The 26,803-nt window shown below is 45.9% G+C and overlaps 1 protein-coding gene and 1 long non-coding RNA gene across 2 annotated transcripts in view; both read right to left on the reverse strand.

Annotated features, from left to right (window-relative positions):
* Positions 1-14,547, reverse strand: part of PTGFRN (prostaglandin F2 receptor inhibitor) — an 80,415-nt gene extending 65,868 nt beyond the window's left edge. The window contains exon 1 of the mRNA XM_003268041.3: positions 14,217-14,547. Coding sequence (XP_003268089.2) covers positions 14,217-14,265 — 49 coding nt within the window. The 5' untranslated portion in view covers positions 14,266-14,547. The remainder of the gene's footprint in view (positions 1-14,216) is intronic.
* Positions 14,548-16,015: 1,468 nt separating this feature from the next.
* On the reverse strand, positions 16,016-25,011 carry LOC115837513. Its single transcript, XR_004032530.1, has 3 exons — positions 24,986-25,011; positions 21,045-21,070; positions 16,016-16,061 (listed from the first exon to the last, which is right to left on the reverse strand). It is a non-coding gene; the product is annotated as an uncharacterized LOC115837513 (long non-coding RNA).
* Positions 25,012-26,803: the final 1,792 nt, after the last annotated feature.

Raw genomic sequence — 26,803 nt, forward strand, 5'->3', positions numbered from 1 at the left:
TAGAAGGTGCCCGCTGAGGGTCTGCTTGCCACCACGATCACCTGGAGCCAACTGCCTGTCAGCCTCCCTGTGAGGCTCTGGAGGGACTGCTCATCACCACACCCCCCAGCCCAGCAGCATGCCTGCTGATGCAGTGACTGTGATCACTCCTATCTCAATGAGCTTCTGGAATGTTACGGCCAGAATTGATCTTTGGATCATCATCCAGGGGCTTAACAAAAAGTACATAATCTCATTAATTTCACAAACAGCCCTTCATCGATGAATTTTCAAAAACAGCCCTTCACCAGGCTCATTACAGAAAGCACAGAGCATGTGGCTGGGGCAACTGTGACACACAGTGTCAATCAAGGGACCAGTTCTCAGCATCTTGGGAAGTGACACAATCTCAGGATTCTAAACCCCAAAACTCACCACATCAATTTTATTTACACTCTCCTTTGGGGATAGTAAAAACCAACTATCTGGGTGCTTTGGATCCTTACAAAAGTCCTCAATCCAGACATGGCACTAATGCCTTTAAAACTACATGCAGGTCGGGTGTGGTGGCTCATGCCTGTAATCCCAGCCCTTTGGGAGGCTGAGGCAGGTAGATCACGAGGTCAGGAGTTCAAAAACAGCCTGGCCAAGATGGTGAAACCCCATCTCTACTAGAAATACAAAAATTAGCCAGGCGTGGTGGCAGGCGCCTGTAATCCCAGCTACTCGGGAGGCTGAGGCAGAGAACTGCTTGAACCTGGGAGGCAGAGGTTGCAGTGAGCCGAGCTCGTGCCATTGCACTCCAGTCTAGGCAACAGAGTGAGACTCTGTCTCAAAAAAAAAATACATGCACAGGTAGAGATGAGACACAGGTAGTGATATAAACAGGTACAGAGGATCATACTTACCTTTTCTGCAAAAGCACCTCTGCCTAAAGTACTCCCAGAATGCTCTCCCTTTTCTTTAATGTTCAGTTTCCCCTTTGTTTAACAATCCTTGGATGGCACTTCGTCTATGCCGCCTCTCTTCCTGTGTGTGTGTCATGCCTCCACATTTAGACCGGTTGCTGGAGGAGTCAAAGGACTGTGTCGATCTATGTTTTTAGGTGCCCCCAGATCCAGAATAATGCTTGACATGGGGCAGATAATAAATAGTGGTTATTAACTAGGCAGTGAGACCAGGCCCGCGCTACAGGCGGCAGTACTACTGCCCCTTTGCTCAGATGTGGCTCAGTGTGGGCTGCTCCCTAGAACAGTGATGACAAGCAGACGGTCCATGGTTTGAATGAACCCAGCCACAAAGCACTTGACGCATACACTGGGACTGAAGAAGTCTGCTTCTCTAGACTATGACCAACCAGGATGAAGCCCAAGAAGGGAGCCTATGCCATTCTGGGGTGGAAAAGGTTGTATCAACCCTGCAAAGGGAAGGGGTGGAGGCAGTGGAGAGACAATAATGAGAACTCATGAGTCATCTATCTTCCACCCAAGCTGCCAAGGAAAAAAACAAGAAAATCCACAGGAGGAAGAATGGAGACTTTTCTCACCCCTTCTTTTTCATGTATAGATTTCATTTTCTCCTACTCTACCACAAAAACCTGTCTTAGAAATGAAGTCACACGCAATTCTTTCCAAACAAAAGAAGATAAATAAGCACACATAAGAAAGACAGTAAAAAGGACACATAGATAACTTCTGCCCCCGTTATAACTTAACGTCCACAATTTTAAATATATATAATATATACATCTTATAGGCATTTTTCTAAGCGCATACATTAATTCAATTATTCAAAGATTCAAGTTCCTACATGCTGGGGTAAGCAAAAACGGACACGATCCCGCTTTCGAGCTGCTTACAGTTGGGTGAGACACACAAACGCTCATCCTAATAAATAGATCATCACAAACCGATGGCTGCGCTCTGAAGTAAGGTGGCTGAGTGACAGCCAATCACCAAGAGCTGGCGCAGGCTGGCCCATGCTGTAGGCGGCACCACTCCTGGGTCCAAACATGTCCTCATTTCTCTGAGGAAATGAAGCTTTACTTGAAATCCAAAGAATCAAATAACTGGACATAATTCCAAGACAAATATATAAACCAAACAAGGTGTTGTGTGCATCTATCTTCCAGTCGTTTCTAAGGACTGGAGGGAGGGGTACTTTGGAAAACCTCAAGAGGGGTCACCAACACTTGATTATGTGCTCAGTTTCCACGCTTCTTTGTCCTGAGGCCCAAATGCCTTAAATGAACATACTGGACAGAAAGCAGAGCTTGCCTCATCACTGCTGTTTTCTAATGACCCAAACTCACATCCTACTGCATGATAACTACCTTTCAGCCTGTGGTGCAAGCTAACTCAGTGCTGGAATGTGGGGTCCCTGAGGGTACCACTGGGCAGCATATGCCACCTTGCTACCTCTGTGGCTCTCCCTAGATGGGCTAACAAAGGTACCTTCTCCAATTATTTATGAGCCACGTACGACACTAGGCTTCCTGGGATTCATACTACTGTTTCCACTGAAACTTGTTTGTGGGATAAATGGTAATGAAAGTGGGACTCCGATGAATAGATCACATGATTGCATAAACCTTGTTTCCATAGAAAACCAACTAAAATTCCCCATCATTGCTCTAAAACTTATGTGTCTCTTATCAGGTCATAGTCCTTTGAAGAAATGCTCTGATAAACTGTCTGGAGGGAACATCAGCAATTGTTTTGTGAGTTGTTTTCCTCATAAGAAACAACCAAAAATAGGATTATGGCCTGACTTATCACCTTAATTTAGCAGGCTAGCTTCCTGTAAGCTCCAGCAGACCTCTCCAGCCTCACACATGCCAGCTCTTAGCTGTTCTGTGGGCGCTGGTGATGCTGCCAACATCTTTCAGGGTGACTTTGTTCACATTCTTCTTCTCCACCAACCTCCCTTCCCCAGAGTTTAATATCCACATCCCCTAAGGTCTCTATTACTTTTCCAGCTGAAGTTAGCTAATCCCCAAATGGGACACCAACCTGTACACATTTATCTACTCCCACCTCTGAGAAACTGTACTGCCCACTTTCATACCTGAAATGCATTTCCTGCTCCTGGCTCCCGACTCTCCAGCCCCACCTGCTCCATGGAACTTTTCAATAACAGCCCCTGGCCTCAGTTTCATCTCTATAATTCTGACAGCCCCATATGCACAGTGATCTAATAACTCATTCACCCACGCCTTTAAAAAACACCTATGATCCATTCTGCCATTCGCTTATAACTGGTTCCATTCCATTTTGGACTTTGTAATCTTGCACAATGTCAGAAACACAGTCAATATTCCCTTAATGCTGCTGAAGTACTAAAAAAAAAAAAAGATTACAAAGAAAAGTAACAACGTCCTGTATTGAAGAGTAAAGTTGGACACAAATAATTTACTCCTTCAAGGGTCATAACTGTTTTTACTTTGACTAATGTGACTCAGTACCCTGTGCTGTGCCATGCCGTGAGTTACACACTATGGTCTTAACTTGGAACTTACTGTAAGGATTTCTCAATCAAAGATGATGGACTGTAATGTCTTCTAATAAATAAGAAAACATTTCAATGTGCCAGCTTTCAGAAGACGGGAAACCAAATAGTTGTGCCAAAAATGTGTGTTTTTTTTTTAACTCCTCACTGCAACAGAAGCAAAGTAGTGTACACTGGACAGACACCAAATCAGCTAATATTCTCTTCTCAGTACATCCTAAAGGGATAAGCCTCAAAAATATCTGCATCCAAAACCACTGAGATGAAATCACTGGGCTTAGCAGCAGCATCAACAGTAGCACCTCAAAGTAGCCAGGGAGGGCCAGGCAGCAGCCAAGATGCAGTAAGGACTGAGCTCATACACATAAGTTTCTTCTATAACATGTAGACTTTCTAGAATGTATCCTTTTAGTAGGTGGTATTTATCCAGCATCATTTTGAACCTTTCTTGTTCAGACCAAAGCAATGAAAAGGAAGAAATTCCCCGAATACTAGGGGCACATTTTTTAGCCAGCTGAGTCTATTGGTTGGAGATGTCAGAATTTCAACTCTTCGGCTGGGCGTGGTAGCTCACACCTGTAATCCCAGCACTTTGGGAGGCTGAGGCAGGCGGATCACTTGAGGCCAGGAGTTCGAGACCAGCCTAGCCAATGTGGCGAAGCCCCGTCTCTACTAAAAATACAAAAATTAGCCCAGTGTAGTGGCACAGCTCTGTAATTTCAGCTACTTGGGTGGCCGAGGCATGAGAATTGCTTGAACCCGGGAGGCAGTGGTTACAATGAGCCAAGATTGTACCACTGCACTCCAGCCTGGGCAACAGAGCAAGACCCTGCTTCAAAAAAACAAAAGTATTTCAACTCTTCTACCTTTCAGGAAGGGTGTAAAATCCAAAGTAGTAGCAATATTTATACACATCTCAAGATGTCTGTGTCTCTTCTCACTGTGGTCTGGGGCATACTGGGAAAAGGGCAACCTGTGGAACATCTTCCAGGCTCTTTCCTAGGCTGAAGGGAGAAGACACAAGTCACATTTGTGAGGGCTGAGGCTTGATTCGTCAGCCCCAGCTTACTCATGGCTGATATCCTCAATCAAAACTTGCACACATAAAAAAAAATCGGTAATGATAAGAAACAGTCTGTCATCTAGAAATGGCTTATTGGTTTTACTGTTTCTGTGACTTCCCCCAGGGGTCTGCCTGAAAGCCCAGTTAGCCTGGTGGTGGGGACACCTCTGTACCCTAGAGAACCACAGGGAAAGATCCTTAGTGTGCAGAAAATGGGCTGGAATTAGGCAGCAGTCACCTACGCAAGGACTGAACAATTTCCAGAGCCCTCAGAGGCACCAACCCACTGTTGTGAAGAGGCACCAGGCAGGTGAGAGACAACAGGCACAGGCTGCAGAATCATAAGGAGTGCTGGGAAGATGGGCAGGAAGCCAGGGCTGGGCCAAGAGGCCACATGGCCAACAGCAGGGGTCAGCGTGAACTCAAAGAATTCTGGAGATGGAAGGGGAGACCTTTGGGATCAGCTAGCCCAACCCTTATTTTACAGGGGCTGAGAGCTATTCAGCAACTTGTCCAAGGTCACAAAACTAGTGAGTAGAAGGACGAGGGCCAAAATCCAAGCCTCCTGTCTTGAAAGACAAGGAAACAAATGTTATCACAATTTAGCTAATTATATCAATTCCTTTCAGTGTTTTCAAAGATATATTTTGACTAACATGGAAAGACAGACTAGTGTACTGTGGTTATGAACCCACACTCTGGAGCCAGACTACCTGGGTTTGAATCCCAGGTCTGCCACTTACACTGTGACCCTGAGCAAGTGACTTCACCTCTTTGACTCAGTTTGCTCATCTATTAAATAAGGGTAACAACCGTGCCTACTCTCATGGGACTATGAAGCCTCCTGAATAAGTTCATCTATGGAAAGTGCACTAGCTGGTTCCAGCTGCTGGGGAGGCTGAGGTGGGAGGATTACTTGAGCCTGGGAGGTTGAGGCTGCAGTGGGCTATGACTGCAACATTACACTCCAGTCTGGGTGACAGAGACCCCATCTCTTTAAAAAAAAGAAAAGAAAAAAAGCGTAGTGCCTGGCACAAAATAAACGCTACAAAAAAGGTAGACAGGAATTTATTATAAAGGAAAGAACCCTCATATTGGTTTCTCTTGCATCACACCTGGTCCCCAACCCCCAATTCATCTTAGTCATAGGTTACTGCCTTTTCCCCACAACGCCTGGGGCTAATGCTTCTAAGTCACACCCCTCTCTCCTAATCCATTCAGGCCCAACCCAGTCAGATATTAGCTCAACCAGCCAAAATGGTGGAAGAGGCAAAAACTCTGAATAAACGCTTATGTCACTACTAGCCATCCAGCCTATCTCCCTTTAGATCTCTGCTGCCAAAACCCTGAACTCAGAAGTTACCTCTCTTGATCCTCACCTCCTACTTTCCTAGACTACCCACTCCCTTGCACCTCAGAATCTGCTTTTATGCCGTCATCATGCCCTCCAGGCCCTCAAACCTTCTGCAGGTGCGTCAGGCCTGGAAGCCCCACTTACCTGCCTATCCCACGTGTACTCCTTGGTTAATCTTTCCTGTGATGTTCTCATCAGTTCCCTCGGTTCCTTTATCCCTCATCCTTCCACCCTCATTCCATGGAGACCACATGATGCTGTCCCTCCTAGGCTGCCAAACTTGGTGGGATAAAGCCACGAAACTGGGCCCACTGCCTCTACTACAGACCTATGCTGTCCTCCATCCTTCATTGCTAACTGAATGACTGTCGCATTCCCATGGGGTCCAGCCCCAGCCCACTCTCCTCCAGCTCAGACTCCGACCATGGCTTTGCCTCAGTCCCACTGAGAAAGCCCAGACTACCAAGTAATTTGTGTGCCAAACCTCCTCCAGACATGCTTCTCAAACTATTCCCTGTGCTAGAGATTCTGCCTAACAGCCAAAGACCTAAAAGCTATCAGAGAGTAAGTTAATTCCACCAATCAACACAGAAGAAGACATCCAGAGGGACACAGATTAAACTTTATATGTGTGCAGATAAAGAAACGGAACATACAGGCCGGGCGCAGTGGCTCACGATATTTTGGGAGGCTGAGGCAGGAGCATCACTTGAGGCCAGGAGTTTGAGACCAGTCCGAGAAACATAGCAAGACCCTGCCTCTAGAAAAAAGATAAAAAATTAGCCAGGCCTGGTTGTGCAGTCCTAGCTACTCAGGAGGCTGAGGTGGGAGGATTGCTTGAGCTCAAGAGTTCCATGCTGCAATGAGCCGTGATCGCACCACTGTAATCCAGCCAGGGTGATAGCGTGAGACCCTGTCCTAAAAAGAAAGAGACAGGGAACAAGGGAACATATAGAAAACCTCTAACTAGCATGTCTGGGGAAGCTTTGGGGCTACTCTTAGGGCTGAAAAGTCTGAGATCACTGCAGAGACTGCATGCCATACCACACTGCTCTCTCCATGCTCTCCTCTCCCTCTCCCTTCCCTCCTCTCTGGCTCTGCGAGGCTAGGGCTTCTATTTGCACCCTAACCCCCCTGTGCCACCTTCTCTGGAGTCCACACCCAATAGTCATGCCTGCTCACTGCTCTTCAGCCTGTCCTTTGCCACCAGTGTCTCCCAGCTGGCCTGTGGGCCCGCTTAGAGATGCTTGGATCCTGTTTAAGTTGATCTGGTTCTGCTGTGCCCTGAGCCACTACCCTCACAATGGTCTTCTGCTCCACACCACTTGAAAAGGTGGGCGATCGTTTCTGACTCAGAGTTCCTTCCCCGCCCCACCCACTTCTCAAGTTCTGTGATTTCCCTTCCTCCTTCACTGTTTGGGCAGACTTCACAGTGCCCATATCCAAGGGCTTCTCTGTCTTTATCCTTCCAGTTCTGTAGCAGCATGTGACCAATCCCTCTTTAACAAGTCCACTCACACCCATCTCTGCTTGGCTTCCGCAAGCGTGCTCTCCCAGTACTTCTCCCATTCCCTGACTACTCCTAGAACTCTCCCTTTCATTTCCTGTCTCCTCACTGCAGGCATTTCCAAGAACCTGCCCTTGACCCTCATCTCAATCATCCACTTTCTGACATCTAGTGCATTTTGTCCAACCCTTTGAGGGCAGATCTGAGTCTGCTCTGCTCATACAGCAATCCTCAGAACAATGCCCGGCGTGTAATAGTAGGCACTTGCTCAATATTTGCTGAATAAATGAGCTGCTAGCCGTGTTACTGAGCTTCTCACCTTGCATCTTCAAACAGCTCATTCCAAAGCTAGGGCTAAAGGGCTGTAGTTCACCAAGTGAAGGAGAGAACTGTCGTCCTTCGTCACATCATAGCACACAGAGGAAATGATAATATCTGTATAGGTCTCTGGGTAAGCAGGCCTTTGGATTTAGAGGCAGCCCCTGCCCTGTGGGTATCAGTATCATGACAACCCACCTGAAATCCATGTGGGTCCCTTACTGCGGCCCATAAGCTGGGGATTTCTGTCTAGTCCAGCTCTAAAGAAGAGCAAGGAAGAGCCATTATCAGAATATTCTTGGCTTGGAGTCACTTTTAAGCTCCAAGAAGTTAACTCATCTGTCTGCCCACTATCTCTATTTCATTAGAATTCCAAGGTAGCACCCACTCTGAAATGTGCCCAGAACCCTTAGGCACAATTCCACTCTTCACTATTCTAAGCCAAATTCATCCTAGACAGATCAACAGTAGCCACGGGTACTTCTCCACTCCTATGAAATACCCCAAGTGATGTAAATATTTTCACATTCCAACTGCTTGTAAAGGTGTGAAACAGGATGCAATTAAGGTCCCAGAACATTTTACTTAAACTTGAATCATGCTGCTTAGTGACTCCATAATCTACCACAAACACTTATGGAGTATTGTGGAGAAATCAGCCTTCAAAGAACACAAGCGAATGCACAGAGCCATGATCTCCAGCCTACTGGAAACACATATTGCTGGGACACGACAGTGTTAACTACTAGGTCTAATTCTGTTGCTTCCCAAAGACTACAGTTGGCGTGGGGAGAAATAGTCCAAGATCGAAAAAACCACTGACTGTGCCAACTGCAGCACTTCGCCTTTTCCAGAAGATAAATTATGAAGAATTTTTGCCAGTTCAAGTTATTTTCCCAAAGCAGAGTCAAATGACCCTTGCGACCCTGCCTTTAAGAAAGCAATGCAATTAAACAAAACAGCTATGAACTGCCTGGACAGCATCCTTCCAACTTCATTTGATAAAGTGAGATGCAGACACACATCGACAGACAAGCACACACCTTATTTAACTGCCAAACGCAGTGCCAATATGAAAATGTACATTCAATCTATGGGGGGAAGATCAGCTCAGCAGCTCATCGCTAAAACAAAATAGCCACATAAATGCCGACTAGCCTGCTGCCTTGTAAGGAATGATCACTGACAACTAGAGTTCCTATTCAGCAGGCTAATAAGAATAATTATAGCCAGGGCAGGCATTAATCAGCTTGGCAGATACAGGAATTCTGTTAACAAGGCTAAAATGAGTGCCAAGGAATCTCTGAAGGCCACAGCACTTCAAAGACTGTTAAAGCTGGATGGATTCACTAGGGTTCCTCTCACTGGCCTTCCTGCTCCTTCAGTGCTTTCCAGAGGCAGTTGCATTTTGGCCCGTCCTCAGAGCCGGCATGGCCACCTGCTAGGGTTGCAGAGATGCCACACCTCTGAGGTGCATGCTGGCACTGCCCTTCCCTTCAGGAAGTGTGCCTGGGCTGCACTAATCCTGGATCCTCCTATTTTTAAATGCACCTTCACTTTCAAACCACTATCATCCTTCTTCGCCTAAACTAATCTCAAGCAATACGCAGCATAAGGTTTAGTGAACATTAGTCAACTTTTCCTTAGCAGAGACAGAATGGGGTCCTGAGATCAGATCCTAGGTCTGCTAAGAAGTATCTGTATGACTCTAGACAAGTTAACTAACTTTTCTGGGAATCAGTTTCCTTATCTGTAATAAAGACAAAATAATAGTGACTTTCTCAAAGTATTGCTGTGAGGAATAAATACCAGAATGTATGTCAGAGCTTGACACTTGATATGCAATCTAGAAATAGTAGCTATTATTAGTCTATGCCTATTAGGTGCAGAGCCTTGTACAGAAGCTATGAGGAAAAAAAAAAAACAAAATACTCAGTATGCAGAGACACACACATGTTAGACAGGAGTGGCTGTGCCTGGGCAGGAGGGTGGACACATTTTTTTCCTTTTTTTTTTTTTTTGAGACAGGGTCTCGCTTTGTTGCCCAAGCTGGAGTGCAGTGGTGTGATCACGGTCCCCTACAGCCTTGACCTCCCAGACTCAAGTGATCCTCCCCACTCAGCCTCCCAAGTAGCTGGAACCACAGGCACATGCCACCATACCCGGCTAACTTTTTTTATTTTTTAGTAGAGATGGGGGTCTCACTACGTTGCACAGGCTGGTCTCGACCTCCTGATCTCAAGCAATCCTCCCGCCTTGGCCTCCCAAAGTGCTGGGATTGCTGGCATGAGCTGACGTGTTTAGCCCAGATTTTTCTTTTGACCTTATATCCTTTATAAGTAACACAGAGACTGTTAGCTGTTCCCTCAAAATCTGTCTTTCCCTTCTTCCATAGTAACTGGCACATGGCTTCCCAGCTTTCCTTACAGCTAGTGTGGCATGGGCCCAAAGCCTCTCCAATAGAACGTGTGCAGAAATGATGTGTGCTACTTTCAAGTCTGACCCACAAAGACTCCAAATATTCTACTCCACGTTCTTTCCTCCTTTGTAGGGGCTGGAATGGTGATGACAACTACCAAAGTGATCTTAGAAACTGTGAGTTGAAGACAGCAGAACTGCCAACAGCCGGGGAGCCAGAACGAACCCTTTCCTCTGAAGCATCTCCCTCACATTGTTATATAAGACACATCTATTGTCTGAACCACTATGCTTTGAGTTTGTTAGAGCAGTTTAGCCTACCTGATTAATACAAAGTCCTTTTATATTATTTGAATTTTAAAATACAGATGTAATGCTTCTGACACTTAAAAAAGTATCTCAATAGATTTGCAAAAATAAAGACATAAATAAAGAGAATGTGTTAATCCCACCCTACAATCTCCATGTCTTCTACTCTCCAATTTATGTTGCACTAGTTGAGGGTTTATCCTCCTCAACACATTACCCTGTCCTGCTAATCTCGCCCTACAAACTTTTAATGGCTACCCATTCCCACAGATAAAATGACATATATATTTATAAGTATTCAGTCAGCCAATATGTACCAAACAACCAGTATGAGTTATATATCCTATTAGTAATAGGGACATTCTAGTGAACAAAACCAGCGTGGCCCCTGCCCCCAGGGGAAACAATCAGAGTAGAGGACAGACAATTACATACAATGAAGGAAATATATGCTCTGATGACAGGGCACAGACTGCCTGGCAGCACCCAGAGCACCAACAAATCTACCCCTCCCAGTCCAGACTCCTCAGCACAGCATGCAAAACCTACAGGATCTATCCCAAACCCACCTTTCCTCCCCCATTATTTCCTCCTCCCCCAAATAATTGCACCCCCATTATTTCCTCCTCCTCCCAGCTCCAGCTACATGGAACTTACGTGCCATTTCTGAATGAGCCGTGTACTTTCACTCATCCACACTTCAGGCTTTTCCCCAGAGCCCAGAATGCTCTTCCATCCTTTCTTTCAAAATTCTAATTATCCTCAAGGCTCAACTCAAATGTCACCTCTTCAGCAAAACCAGCCCCAACCCCCAAGTCAAAATTAATCATCCCCTTCCTTGTTTCCCACAATTGGTTTCCACGTCAGGTATTTCATTCAGTCCTGTGGTTAGCTATTTTATTCTCTGTCTACTCACACCCACCAGCCGCTCAGGGAGATGCTGTGTCTTGGTCATTTGTCTGGGACTCCCAGTATTGAACACACGGTTGCACACAGAGTGGCCACTCAAGAAATGCCACATTGAGTGGACGGGCAAGACAGGTCAGACACAGGCAATGGATGTGAAACCTGCTCTATGCGGCTGGGTGGGTTCTGGTGTGATCACGGTAGGTAGGCTTAGGAAGGCTTCATGGAGAAAGTGCGTTTTAAGGGAAAAAGGAAATATTAATACACAGGCAAGAGGTGAGAAGTAGAAGGGGCCAGAAGGTTTAATATAGTCTACATAAAGGAGAGCAAACAGGTTAGCTGGAATGAAGTGTCTGAGCCAGAGAAGACCAGAGGGGAGGGACACAAGGGGCAACATCTCCTTGGAGGAAAGTCATAAGGACCCAGTGAGAAGAGGTGGGAGCCCCAAAAATGATCGTTTAGGAAAAGGATGAGCTTAAAAGGGAGGCTGGAGGAAATAATCAACCAGGAAGACACCAACTGTGTGGGAAACAATCGGGACCTGGGCTAAGATAGCAGCCGTAGAAACAGGAAGGAAAGAAAGAAGCTGGAGTCTGTGGTACGGGGAGAGCCACGAATTGAGAGACTATGTGAATGTGGAGGTCAAAAAGAGCAGCGATACCAAGATTATACCCAGGTTACACCCCAGGAGGAAAGATGATCTTGCTTATCAACATATTACATTTCAGGGATCAGTACAGTGCCAGAGCAGTGTAACACAGCGAGACCTTCCCAGAGGTCAGGCTGAAGCCACATAGAGCGAGATTCTGTGGCAGCAGAGTTATCAGGAGGGTCATCAATGGTTCAGAGAACTGTTAGGTGAAAAGGCACTGGCTGGTGACACCACAGAAATTCCCTGTGTAATTCATAGGAGGCAACCAACCAGGACAGGATATGCTGGGGTACAATCAAGATTTCCCCAAGCTGTGCTTTCCCCACTTCTATTTTGCTTTTGTCAGTCTCTCTTTGCCCCCTCCCCTCTTCCCCCTTCATTATGATTACTCAAGGGCATTGTTTTCAAAGTTCTACCTCATCCCACCCTCATAACTGGTACCCAGGTTTTTCAGAGAACTGCACAACTCTAGGGGGAGTCATTCACACAGACTACAAAGTGAACAGCAGCTCCCGAAGTTGCACAGTGCACAATCTGTGCAAACCTAGGCCATGGCCCTGCTTGACCCAGACACATAAAGTCAATTAATGTGTGTGGACTATAACAGCAGTGCACCACTAACATACAACTTCCAAGGGTCCCAGAGTGAAAAGTAAAGATTAAAAGCACTACCACCGGGTGTGGTGGAGCATGCCTGTAATCCCAGCACTTCAGGAGGCTGAGGTGGGAGAATCACTTGAGGCCAGGAGTTTGAGGCTTCAGTGAGCTATGGCTGTGCCACTGCACTCCAGACTGGGTGAAAGACTGAGGCTTTGTTTCAAAAATAAAAATAAAGCACTAGGATCAGGGACTACAGAAAAGATGCCATAAAACTAAGTGGAAGATCTGGAAGCTTTCTGCACATGGGCTGAAGTTGAAGCAATGTGGCTGGACGAGCTCTCTGAGGGAGTCAGTTCAGAAAATCCCTTCAAGGTGAAGGAAGAAAACACAGCAGCCAGCAAGGCTGGTTCACCAGCAGCAGGAATCACAGGGGTTAGAGCAGTGTGGGCCTCGGTGTCCCCAGCAGGGGAGTGGCTGTAGAAGGCCTCCTCTGGAACCCTCTGACCATAAGTGCAGAGTAGTCATTTGCCCTGTGTGCAGCTGGGACCTGGATGGCACGGACACCGCACACCATGCGCTCTGTGAAAGACTCAGAGCTGCCTTCTCTAGGGGCTTGGAAGAGAACCCCAAGCCAGGTCACAGGAATCATCTTGTCCTGATTGACACTGATCACATGGATCCAAGAATATCAAAGCATTTAAGAGTAGGCCCTGGGGTACCATGGTGGGCACTTAATAAACATATTTCCGTGGCTGGCTAGGATCACCATGTGGATCTACGTGAAGATGGTGTCTGTGTATGGAGTGAATGGAAAATGGAGAGGGAAAAAACCCACAAAAGATTCCTTGGGTGGGGGGAGGGCGCTGGGCCAAAACCTCACGGGGCACCGAGGGTTTCCGGAGGGTGGAAGACGAGGGCATAGTAAGGGAGGAAAAGTAACAGGTAGAAAAAGTTGGAGAAGCCAGGCTCTTAGGTCTTTGTGTATAAATACGCAGCTAGGCAGCTTCAAGAAAAGCCAAAAGAAAAGACTGAGGCAGAAGATCTAGCCACGACGAAAATGACGGCAGGACTCGCCCGCCGATTTCCATTGTAACGCTCCGGGCCACCCTGTGACCTTCGTGGAAGGAAGTTGGAGGATTCTCTCGCTTCCCTGGAAAGGCAACTCCGCGCGGGTTGGGTGAAGAGCGACCCGGCCGGCGGCGGCTATGGCGGGGCATATCAAAGGCTCACATTTCCGCTCTCGAGCCGAGGACCGGGGCCGGGACCGCAGCACCTTCCGGGCCGGGAGTTCAAGGTGAGCCGGGCTCCCGGCAGCCAACAGGTAGGGAGACCTGGGGAAAGCCGGCCCCGGGCCACTCCCCCCGGCACATGTGCGGGGCGAGGCTCGGCCTGGCGGAGCGGCCACTTGCACCCCGCGCGCGGGGCCCGGGCGGCCCGCGGCCGCTCCCCGCCGGGCCGAGCAGCCCGCGCACCCCGGCCGGGTTTCCCGGGAGCAGCCCGGGCACCCTCGGCGCCTCAGGCCGCGCGCTGCAGCCGCGCCCTGCCGAGCCCTCCAGGGCCCCGCCAGTCCCCCTGTGCCCCGCTGAGCCCCGCGCACACTCACCCAACGACAGGAGCGCCAGCAGCAGCGGCCTCGAGGCCAGGCGCCCCATGCTCGCCCGGCGGGAGCGACTCTCCCCCTCCTCCTCCTTCCCCGCCGCCTCTCCTCCTCCTCCTCCTCCAGCTCCGGCTGCTCCAGAGTCGGCGCTCCTCCGCCTGGGCCGCGCGCCTGCTCCGCTCTCCTCGCGAGCCGATAAATCCCAGCGCTGGGGCGTACGTGCGCCCCTGGCTCCGCTCGCTCCCTCCCGCCTCCTTGCCTCCCTCCTCCAGCCGGCCGGGCCCGGGAGCCGGCCCCGCCGATCCGAGTGTGCAGCCCCGACCGCTTCCCGAAAGCAGAAGGGAAGAACCGCAGCGCCCGCCCGCCCGCGCCTCCCATCCGGCGCTTTGCCAGCAACAAACACAAACTTTCCCAAGCCCCTCCCCGCTCCAGGTAACGGAGGAGAGCCGGGGCCACCCGCTTAAAGGCGAGGAGGCGTCGGAGCCCACCCTGCCTTCCCCTCTGGGCCCCCACCCCACGAGAAACTTTCCTCCGACCTTTAAAAGTTGGCCTGGGAAAGACTCGTCTGGAAATCCCATCGCTTTAGCCCTATCCCGGGACACCCCGCGTTCTATCACGCTGGAGTCACCCACGCGTGTCTAGTCTATCCTTAGCCAACTCCCCGCTCGTTCGGCCTCTCGTCCTGAGCTAAACACCCCACCAACCAGCCGCTTGGCCTATGCCAAAAATTATGCAGATAGGAGCGAAGGAGCTGAAAGGACTTTTAAAGGCCACGGATTCCAACCTCTACCATACAGAGGCCTTAAGTGTTTCGGTGAGGTGCCCAAGGATTCACACGGAAGGGGCAAAATCAGAACCCTGCTCTCCTGACTCTGCCCACTCCCCGGTGGCTAGGGTGGGCCTGCCTCCTCCTTACCTAGCTCCCTCCCTCTCCTCGGCGCCTGTGGCACTGATTAGAACAGCACCCCACAAAGACATCCATTTAAAAAACAAACAAAACCCAAGTGTATTAATAGCTATAGTACTTCATATAGAATGTACTCTTAAGACTTCATATTTATTGCTCTAAGTGGACACCACTGGTTGCCAATAAAGACTCATTTTTCCCCCTACAATAGAGTTTTGTGCTTTTGATTTGAATACAAAAGGCCCGATGGGTATCAGGAGAAATGGAGCATTCCTTGCTTGAAACTTATCAAGCATGATTCAAACACGCAAGGAGCAGCACTGGTGCCCACTGCCCGTCACTGGGCTTTCATTCACATGCAAAACGGATCGCAGATGCTTATGCGGAAACTGCCCACACTGGGGAAGAACACTGCTTTTACTCTCATGCATCCGTCTTTCAACCAACAAATGTTTCTTATTTCCCCACTATCAAATGTGTGATTAGCCACGTATCTTTGGAAAGAGACTTAAAAATTCATTCCTGGTGGTGCAACGTTATTGTACTTAATGCCACTGAATGGTACACTTAGAAATGTTTAAAATTGCCAGGCCTGGTAACTGGTACCTGTAATGCTAGCTACTCAGAAGGCTGAGGTTGGGGAGGCAGGGGGAGGCGGGGGCGGGGATGGTGTTGCTTGAGGCCAGGAGTTTTTATTTGTTTTGTCTTCTTTCTTTCTTTCGTTTTTTGAGACAGGGTCTCAAAATGAGGTTCTGTCACCTAGGCTGGAGTGCAGTGGTGTGATCAGGGATCACTGCTGCCTTGACCTCCCAGGCTCAAGCAATCCTCCCACCTCCACCTCTCAAGTAGCTGGGACCACAGATGTGTGCCACCACACTCTAGCTAATTGTTTTTATTTTTTGTAGACACTGGAGTCTCCCTATGTTGGCCAGGCGGGTCTTGAACTCCTGGGCTCAAGCGATTCTCCCGCCTCGGCCTCCCAAAAGACTGGGATTACAGGTCTGAGCCACTGGGCCGGCACTTTGTCTTCTTTTTCTTTTTTCTTTTTTTTTTCTTTTTTTTTTTATTTGAGGCTAGAAGTTTGAGACCACTTGGGCAACATTGTGAGACACCGTCTCTAAAAAAAAAAAAAAATTTTAAGGTTAAAATGGTAAATTTTGTGTTATGTACATTTTACACAATAATTTTTTTTTAATTTATTTCTGCCACCAAGCCTTTCCTGGTTCTGTTCATACACACTGTAATTCCTTTCTCTTCCCCATCCCAATTCTTCCCTAGAATTTCGCAGGGAAGTTTTCCAATTTCATTCAATCAACCTTGAATGCAAGCCTAATGTTAGGCCTTGGAAGATAGTGGAGCTTCAGAGAAATGTGAGGCCTGGCACCTTCAGAAGCTCGGATTTCAGCTCATCCTCCATCTTTCCTTTACTTAACCACCCAGAACGCTTAATGTTTGAACCACACATTGTGGCACTTGGTCACATTCAGTTTAGCAAAACGTATACACTACCCCCATCTCTGTCTAATAATGCATGGGCCTAAGAGGCTGTCACATTTTCACCTTGTATCCCACCTTATGGTAGAGTAGATGTTTTAAAAATTCTTTTGTTTAATAAACAATGTGTGTCAGGGACTGTGCCTAGCACATGGTAGGTCCCAATATATATTTATAGAGTGAATTAATGGCAGACATTGGGCTAGATCCTGGGGGTACAGGGATGAAGCAGACAGTTCCTGCCCTTAAGGAGTCAACATTTTGTGCATTGTGATTGCATATGCAAGGTAGAGTTGTGACACCACAAGGGAGCAGCCAGTCCAGGAGGAGGCTGTCAGAGAAAGCTTCACAGAGGGGATGACTATGCAATGAGTCTTGAAAAATTGGTAGGTCTTGAGCTGTGGAGCGTAAGGATAAGCTTACAGTAGATGTTGTGTATTTAATATGATAGAGATTCTTCTCACCTCACCCACCCCCAGGTGTTATTAAATTAATGGTGTATCTTACAATCATGGAAATAACAGTGGTTAACCGTTGAAATGATGAGAATAAATAAAATTGTCTAGGTAAGGCAGGTAGAATGAGGACAGAAGTGGGTAGCCTGCTGGTGGCTGGCAGTTAACTGTCATGGGAGTTAACCAAAGAGCCACTTTTGTAGCAAAAAATAAGCATAAATTAGTAACTCTAGACTGTTGGTTATAACTACCACACCCTTTGCACCTTCCTGACTACCAATGGATAAAGGAAGAAACACCCACAGCAGACTGGCACAATTTATTAATTCATGACTCTGGAATCTGATGATGCTTTTACTATGAAAGATATTTATTTAACAGAGTGAGTAACCTTCTATACAGGTAAGGCTTTTGCCCCAACCAGTTGTTCTCCTATCTTAGTCTATAGGCTTGCCTGGGGCAGGAAGACTCACTCTCCAGCAATTCTAATTGATTCACGCCCACCCCCAAGGAGAGTGCCGACATGGGTTTCTTTTCTCCAATCATAGTGCCCCCCAAGGGGCACTGGTCACAGCAGTCAGACATTATGGTCTTTTGGTTACACATGTCTTTCTGCAGGTGGTACCCCTAAAACCTCACAAGAGTCGTCATACTATTACGCCAAACAAGTTTTCCCTGCTGAGATTAGGCAAAAACATCATATTATTTAACTTTGTGAATGAAAATGTTAAAAGGTTCCCAGTGAATGAAATTGCTGATTGTTCTAAGATTCACCTAGACTTGGGGTTGTTGGCCCTGCCACCTCTGGCAGCCTGTACACGCACACAGTCTCCAAATGACACTGACCCCTACCTACTTCAGCAGGGGCTCAGGGGAAGGAGTATGTTCCATGGCAACGTTTCATTCCACTAATCATTTTCACTCACAGTCTTCCTTGTTCTGTGTCCAGATGTATATTTTCCCCAGTTAAAGTTAAACAGAGATTACTAAGCAAAAAGAAATTTAGGATTATATTATAGAATTAGAAAATGAAATTAAAAGTTAAAAAGGGAGGGGTGGGGAGAAGAGTCCTTTATTTCCCCACAAGTGAGAGTCCTGCAGTACTGGTGAGATTAGTGGGGAAGCTGTAGAATGCTCATGTGACAAGTTTGAAAACAGCAAGGGACCTCATCTGTTTGGTGTGGGCTAAGCAGGGTCCTCCCTGAGGGCTGGTCCTGCTCGTCACCACCCAACTATCAATCCTCCCCATCTTTTCTTCAGCCCTAAAAGACTGAAGTGGGACATGGTGGAGAAAGTGTCCTTAAATGACTTAGAACTGTTCCAGATTCCACCTCCACCAGGCCAAAAGTGTCTCCCTGGGAACCTACCCCACATAGCATCACGCCTGCAGGAACACTGGGGTGGAGAAGTGTGAGGAGAAAATAAGGAATTGGACGGAGGTGAGGCTTTGGCAATAAAAGCTCTCCCCAAGACTGAGGCTATTTCCTGTGTTACGAGCAGACAGGGCCCTTGCCCTGGAGGGGTTTATCATCTAATTTAATGCATGAAAAACCTGGAATACAGTGAAGGACGGGGAGGAGATGGAAACCACAAGAGCAAAGGAATTGAAAGAAAGGTAAATGGATAAGAGAGGCACAAGCCATTATGTGTTGTATTCTGCAAATATGCTATCATCTGGGCTGAAAGTGTCTCTTCAAATGAATGGAGACAGCAGTCCCTTGTGCAAAAGAGGGGCTAACACATTAGAAATAGCTGCAGGCGCTATGGATGTTGGAGTAAGTTCTCTACCTAAGGCCAGGGCTGCCAAGTAGGATGGTGCCCAAGGGTGCCCCATGAGCCAACATTGTGCCCTGTCTCTGACCTGCTATGCCCAGGGGAGGCCTTTATCCCCTCACAGGAAGAGAGTTTATCCCAGTCTTCACACATAAATTGGGAGGGGGAGGGAGGGAGAGGAGGAGGAAGATGTCCTCTTCCTTTCACCATTTCCCCACTTGCGTTTCTCACCCCACGTGAGCTGCACTTCTGTGTTCAACTAGAATATTATCTTAAGTTCTAGGCATTATATTTTAAAAACAACATTTACAAACTAAAATGCATCCAGAGTAGAGAGGGTTGCTAGCCAAAATACAGAATGCCCAGTAAAATTGGAATTTCAGATAAATAAGGAATATATTTTTAGTATAAGTATGTCCCAAATATTACACAGAGCATACTTAACACTAAAAATGTATTCATTGTTTATCTGAAACTCAAATTCAACCGGGCATTCTATATTTTTATCTTTGAAATCAGACAACCCTCATCAGGAGAAGAGTTACCTTATATGGAAAGAGGTTCTTCTGGAAGACTTGGAGAAGATAACAGGGAGCTCTGAGGAGTTGTCTTCAGTTGTTTTTGAAGTGTTGCACTTTAAGGGAGGAGTAGACTTTGATTCAAAGTCTTACTCTGAGTCACTGTGTAAAAATTGCTAAGAGACAAAATTGGCCTAGTTTGTGATAACCACTTAGCTCAATGATGAGGGGAGTTACATTATACAGTGGTATCCTCTCCTCTCTAAAAAGCATCCAGCCCAAGGTTAAATGTTTACCTCCAAGGCATTAAGGCCCCTCTAAGGGGACATTAGGTGGAGCCACGAACTGACCTTGGAGGAAATCCTTTCCAATCTCAAGATTTCGAGATTTACCTAAATCCAGCCAATTCTGTTTTCTAGTCCATCTTCCAAATTTCAGTCTTTGTCCTTGCTGCACTTCTCTTTCTCTAACTTAGGGCTGAGCCGTAGGTGTGCTCTGCAGCACTGGAGAACAGACAAACTCATAGACAGATGACATGGTTTTATTATGAAAAACTGGGATTACAACTCCTGCTCCCTATGTACTTTCCACTGGAGAGGACTCACAGATCGATTATTCTAAAACGGAGCCATCATTTTGGTAGACATGGCTCCATTTTTTATCTACTTTATAACTCATAATCCCCTCAGCCAGTCGCTTGTTGCCCAGATACACTTTGCAACATTTTGCAACTTTGTCTATCTTGGAGGGTGTACATGGAATGGCATTTTGCACAGTCAGCCATGTCATGGGTACTTTAATGAATGGTTGTTCATCCACCTGTAGCAGAAGCAGGTTTGTTGCACCTGCTTTAATATTTTTTCCAGCTTAAAATTGTTGTATCCATGCTTTATGATATAAACTTTATGAGGTTTCGATCACCCATTGACCTCTGGGTTGGAAGGCAAAGTTACTTTCTAAGGAGAATCTTGGGCGCCCTCCCCATGAAAACACTGAAGGTCCACTTCTGAGTCACAGCTGGCTGTCCTGATGTGGCCCCACCTAGAACAGTCATCATCTAGATGAGGATTTCAAATATACTGCCCCTCAATATTTTTTAAATGCTCAGCTGGGAAAAAAATAGTATTTATGGAAGATTATTGAAGTAAATGCAGTCTGTACATTTTTCTAGACACCCAAAGATCTACCCCTAAATTATGAATTAAGTAGAACATCAGTAAGCTTAGTACCTGGATATACCATATTGGCACCCTCATAAAGTTGCTTTTACTGAATTGCATTTTGTCATGATACCATCAGCCTATATTGAGGGATGTCCTAAGAAACAGCTTTGTGCACTTTGTCATTTTGTTTCCCAGAAGGACAGGTTTACAGATGCTCTTCATTAAATCAGGCAGCAGCCTCTCTGCTTAGGATGCAACGAGGAATTTTACTCTCATCTCAGTACCACAAATAGTTGTGCTTTTCCTTAGTGACTAGTTTCTTTTTTCCTATGGAGTCTGTAAATACTGTAACTGATAGTATTTTCCTTTTCATGGTAGTGATTGGGAAGGTTATGTTCAATTCTGTGACCTCCCTCTAGCAAATGAATAAAACTTTTTTTTTTTTTTTTGAGACAGAGTCTTGTACTGTCACCCAACCTGGACTGGAGTACAGTAGTATGATCACAGCTCACTGCAGCCTCGACCTCCTGGGCTCAAGCAATCTTCCCACCTTAGCCTCCCAAGTAGCTAAGACTACAGACATGCACCACCACACTCAGTTAATTAAAAAAAAATTTTTTTTGTAGAGACAGGGTCTCCCTGTATCGCCCAGGCTGGTCTTGAACTCGGGCTTCAAGCAATTCTTCTGCCTCAGCCTCCCAAAGTGTTGTGATTACAGGCATGAGCCACAGTGCCAAGCCTTGAAGAGGACTTATAGCATGAGTTTTGCATAACCTCTAGCATAACCTTCTAGCTCCTAGTTTTGCATAACTCTAGTTTTGCATAACCTTCTAGCTCCTCCTTACCTTGCCGTCATTATTTTCCCTTTCCCTCATTTACTATTTTTTCATTTTCATTTCTTTTATTATGTTCATGCAGTTGCACAATGCAGCAACTCCTTCCTACTGTAAAATTCTAGTCCACACCTCCTGCCCTTCAACAGACATTTTAAATTCTAACTCCTCATTTGCCGATTAAATGCAATGAGGTAATAATCACAATGAGCTCTGCTTCCAGGGAAAGACTGGAATGTGATGAGGCTGTGTCAGCCGCCCTAGAACTTAAGGCAGAGTGTGATGAGAAAGGGCACTGCCATCCACTAGAGTCACAGGAGCTCCTGAAAGGATGTTGTTTCCAAGAGCAGCAGACAGTTGACTCTCCTAACCCTAGAAAACTGCACTGCTCATCTGTCTACACTGGGTTAGCAAATATTAGGGTTCGTTTGCTTTCTCTAAGCACACAGTGGTTGAGGGCTGGAGTGGCCTGCGTGTCCAGGGCAGATGAATGGGAGTGTGCCCGATTCTATGCAGTCAACAGCTCAGGTGGTATGGTCCAGCCAGCACCAAGCCGCTTATGGCTCCTGTGTACTCTGCCATCTCCTGCTGTCCCCTCCCTCAGAAATGCCTTTCACATGTCACATGGCTACTCCTGTAGGTTAGGTTCCCTTGAAAGCAAAGCATGAGACACTGATTTGGCTGTGAGTTCTTTATCTGGGAAGTGACCTCTAAAAGCAGTGTTGAGGGAATGGGAGAGCAAGTCAAGGAACAAGAGAAAGTCAATAAATATGTGTTATTGAGGTAAGCACAGCTGTGAACAAACTGTATAGAATGTGCCTTTGAACTGTCCCTCAGGGGACAAGAGGCTCAGGTATTTACTCCCTGATTCTCCTGCCTCAACAGCTGAGCTTGGCCCCTACGGCATTCACTCCTCCTTGTCTCCCATCTGTACCTGTCTGAGTCTAGAGCCCTGAAGCAGACAAGTGGAGAGACAGATGTGTGTGAGGTGGGCCACCCCAGCATACTCTGAACTGTCCACATGGCTGCATGGAAACCCCAGGAGGGGCCAAGGGATACAGCTACTCATTACTCCCCAAGGGCTCTCCCTGTTTCCCTAGCTGCTGTCTCCACCGTGTCCATGTCACCAGTTCTGCATCTGATGCTTGTTTCCGGGTTGTGTATCTGTCCTAGTTTATGTGTCTGTCTCCTCTACTAGAATGAAAGTAGAGGCTGTGTTCCCCTCAGTTTTGTTTCCCAGGCACCTAGCACAACGTTCGAAACATTGTAGGTCTGCTTAATAAATGCTTCAGCTATACTTAGAATACTTCTGCTTTGATCTCTTTTATATATTGGAGTGCCACATAAAATTTTGTTTGAGGAAAAAGTCATCCAAAACCACTGATCTAGCCCAACCCCCTCATTTTACGGATGAGGCATCTGAGGCTCAGAGAACCCAACCCCCTCATTTTACGGATGAGGCATCTGAGGTTCAGAGAACCTAAGTAACTTCTCCAATATTACACAGTATATTAAAGTGATTATGGAATATTAAAATGATTTCACAAAGTACATCAAATGCAGACAAGGGAGCCTACTGGAGTTACAATGTGAATTATTAGCACTTCAAATGGAGGGTATGACCACCTCTGTGCTAGATTTTCACCAGGAAATTGCTTAAAATAAAATAGCTTGGAAAGCTCCTGAGCTCTGATTAAAGAAGTGAATGGCTTGAGTGAGGCTTTCTCTTTTAGGGGAAGATATTCGCCCGCTGTAAACACATTTTCAGGTAATGTACCAAGAACTTTGAATCAGAATGGACTCATTTTGCATTCTCTTCCTCCAACCTGTTCATCTAAGATGGCGGCTATAGGGATAGTAGCATTTTCATTTGTAATTTAAAAATGAAGTCTGGCATGTACTACCATCTCAATAAATTGTGTTAGGTTGGTTGCCATTATTTTTAATGGCAAAAACCACACTTACTTTTGCTCTGACCTAACAAAAGTCCTCTCCCAGACCTGCCCCTTTCCTGTGCTGCCTTCCTGCCCCTAGCCCGTCCTCGTGCTGCAGCGTTTGGTTCATGTGTGGCATGCAGAATGCTAGGGACAGCCAAAGCTTATGATGAAAACCGAGAAAAACAGAAGCGTACCACTTCTCACTGTGTGCTAGTATTTAAAAAAAAAAGGTGAAATTTTTGATATTGGGGTTGGGGGTGGTGTCCTGTGAGTCGTGGGAACTAGTCATTCCTTCCCAGTGAGAAAGTTAGGATTTATTTGAACAGACATACTCATACGAAGCCTTTCTTATTTGCCCAGACATGGGTCAACATTGCTCCAGAAAAAAGGGGCTGGTGTAATGTTTCCATGACCCTTGATGCCATGATGAAAAAGCACTTGGTGAGTGTGAGGCAGACACCTGTTCCTCATCTGTGTGGCCCATTCTCAAAGTGTTCCTTCTGACATTCACCTGAGCCAAATGATGAAGAGCGACGCAGTGAAATTTTTCATCAAGCAATGCAGAATAAAGGTTGAGAGAAGCAGATGTGGCGTCACAGACCCTGGGGGAACATCCCGGCTCTGCCAGTTACAAAAGCTGCTGACCTTGGGCAAGTTATTTAACCTTTCTGTGTGCAGTTTCCCCATCTATAAAATGGAGACAATAATAATGTTTATGGCAAAGGATTGTTCTGGGGATAACTGAGAAAGGATTTTAAAAAGTATTTACGTAGGCCAGGCACGGTGGCACATACCTGTAATCCCAGCACTTTGGGAGGCTGAGGCATGCAGATTATTTAAGCCCAGGAGTTCAAGACCAGCCTCGGCAACATGGCAAAACCCAGTCTCTACTAAAAATACAAAAAATTGGCCAGGTATGGTGGCATGTGCCTGTAGTCCCAGCTACACGGGGGCTGAGGCAGGAGAATTGCTTGAGCCCGGGAGGAGACTGCAGTGAGCTCTGATCATGCCACCTCACTGTCGCCTGGGCGACAGAGTGAAATCCTGTCTCGAAATAAAATAAAATAAGTATTTATGTAATAGAAGCTGTTGGGTTGTCTCTCAAAATTGCTTCCACCTCTACCTCCATCTTGGCAGACAACCAACTGTCTACCAGAATACCAATGTGTCCCATTCCACAGTGTGGTGATATCAAAGGAATCGGCTCTCCTGCTAGGGGCTATATTTCCAGCTCCCTTTCCATCTAGATGTGGCTGCATGGTTGGTTCTTGACAGTGAGTGTGATGAGAAATTATATGTGTAACTTGGATAGCAGGCAGGTTGAGAAGTAGTTGTATGGCTTCTCCATACTTTCTTCCTTGGCCTGCTAGTTAGAAGCAGAGGCCTAAAACAACTGAGCCACAAGATGGAAGAGAAATAAGAGTCCCTGAATCTCCACCTGGAAGAAAGCTGCCCCCAAACAGGAACATCTGCATTGTTCTGTTATGGCAGGGAGAAGTGAGTTTTGATGCTGTTAAGACACTGAAATATGGGGGCTTACTTGTTACATCTGCTACAGCTACCCTAAGTAATACACTTCCCTTCCTCTTTTCTTTGAATTTTTTTCTTTTTTTTTTTCTTTTTTTTTAGAGAGACAGGATCTTGCTGTGTTGCACAGGCTGATCTTCAACTCCTGGACTCAAGTGATCCTCCCACCTTAGCGTCCCAATGTGCCGGGATTATATGCCTGAACCACTGTACCTGACCACCTCTCCTGTTTTCTAACAGAACCTCAATGTTATTGAGGGGTCCACCCAACCTCTGTTGAGCTATCTGCCTCAGGGGTGACTGGCTGAATCCCTAGTCTGAGTGGGTGATTCCTGAGTGCCCTATGCCTGAGCACTATAGGGTTCTAAACTTCAATTCTTCCAAATTTTATTCCTTGTCAGTGATCAGCTTACGCATGAATATATGGGGAAATTCTGGCTAATGAGATGTGAGGAAAAGTCTTCTGGGAAGGATTTGTAGAAAGGTCTTCTTTCTCTCTTTCCTTTTCTTTTCTTTTCTTTTCCTTTCTTTTGAGACAGAGTCTAGCTCTGTTGCCCAGGCTGGAGTGCAGTGGCATGATCTCAGTTCACTGCAACCTCCACCTCCCAGGTTCAAGAGATTCTCCTGCCTCAGCCTCCTGGGTAGCTGGGATTACAGGTGCCCACCACCACATCCAGCTAATTTTTGTATTTTTAGTAGAGACGGGATTTCACTGTGTTGGCCAGGCTGGTCTTGAATTCCTGACCTTGTGATCTGCCCGCCTTAGCCTCCCAAAGTGCTGGACTGCAAGCATGAGCCACCGCACCCGGCCAGGTCTTCTTTTTCTTATATTAATATAGCTACTCTAGCTTTCTTATGATTATCACTTTTTAAAAAATTGTTTTTGTTTTTTATTTTTAGCTTTATTTAGGTATAATTTACATATGATAAAATTTACCAATTTAAGCACACAGTTTGATGAGTTTTGACAAATGTAGACTGTCATATAACCACCACCACAATTACGATAAGGAATATTTCTATTTCCCCCAAAAGTTCTCTGTGCTGTTTTGTAGTCAATTTCCTCCCTCCACACCCAGTCCCTGGCAACATCTGATCTGCTTTCTATTATGATAATTTTGCCTCTTCTAAAATTTCATATGAAATGGATCCTCCAGATATATGGCTTTTTTCACACAGCATAATGCTCTTGAGATTCACCTGCATGGTTGCCTGTGTCAGTGAATTGTTCCTTTCTGGTGCTGAATAGTATTCCATTGTGTAGTTATAACACATTTGTTTATCCACTCACCAGTTGAGGCATGTTTGGGTTATTTCCAGTTTAGCCTATTATAAATAAATGTATTATGAACACTTGTGAGCAAGTTTTTGTGCAGACATATATTTTCATTTCTCTTAGGATTAAACCTGGGAGTGGAATTGTTGAATCATAGGGCAGGTTTATGTATAAGTTTCCAAGAAACCACCCAACTATTTTCTAATAGTTTGGAATATATTGTTTGGCATTTCCACTACAAACATACGAGAGTTTCAGTTCTTCTGCAACCTTGTCAATACTTGGTATTGTCAGACATTTTAAATTTAAGCTATCCTAATGAGTGTATAATTACGGTTTTTATTTGCGTTTCCCTAGTGACTAATTATGTGGAACATCTTTTCATGTGTCTTTTTGCCATCTATATATCTTCTTTGGTGAAATATCTATTAATATATATTGCCTATTTTTAAATTGGATTGCTCTTATTAATGAGTTATATGAATTCATTATATATTTTAAATATAAATCTCATCACATACATGTTTTGCAGATTTTTTTCAGATTTGTGTCTGTATAGTATTTTTTTTTTATTCTTTTCCCTTTACCTATCTGTGACTTTATCTTGAAAATGCAGTTTTAGTAGACAATAGACAATATATAGTTGGGTTTTGCTTTCTTTTTTTTTTTTTTTTTTGAGACGTAGTCTCGTTCTGTTGCCCAGGCTGGAG

Source organism: Nomascus leucogenys, chromosome 12 (genome assembly GCF_006542625.1).
Source record: "Nomascus leucogenys isolate Asia chromosome 12, Asia_NLE_v1, whole genome shotgun sequence".
NCBI lineage: Eukaryota > Metazoa > Chordata > Mammalia > Primates > Hylobatidae > Nomascus > Nomascus leucogenys.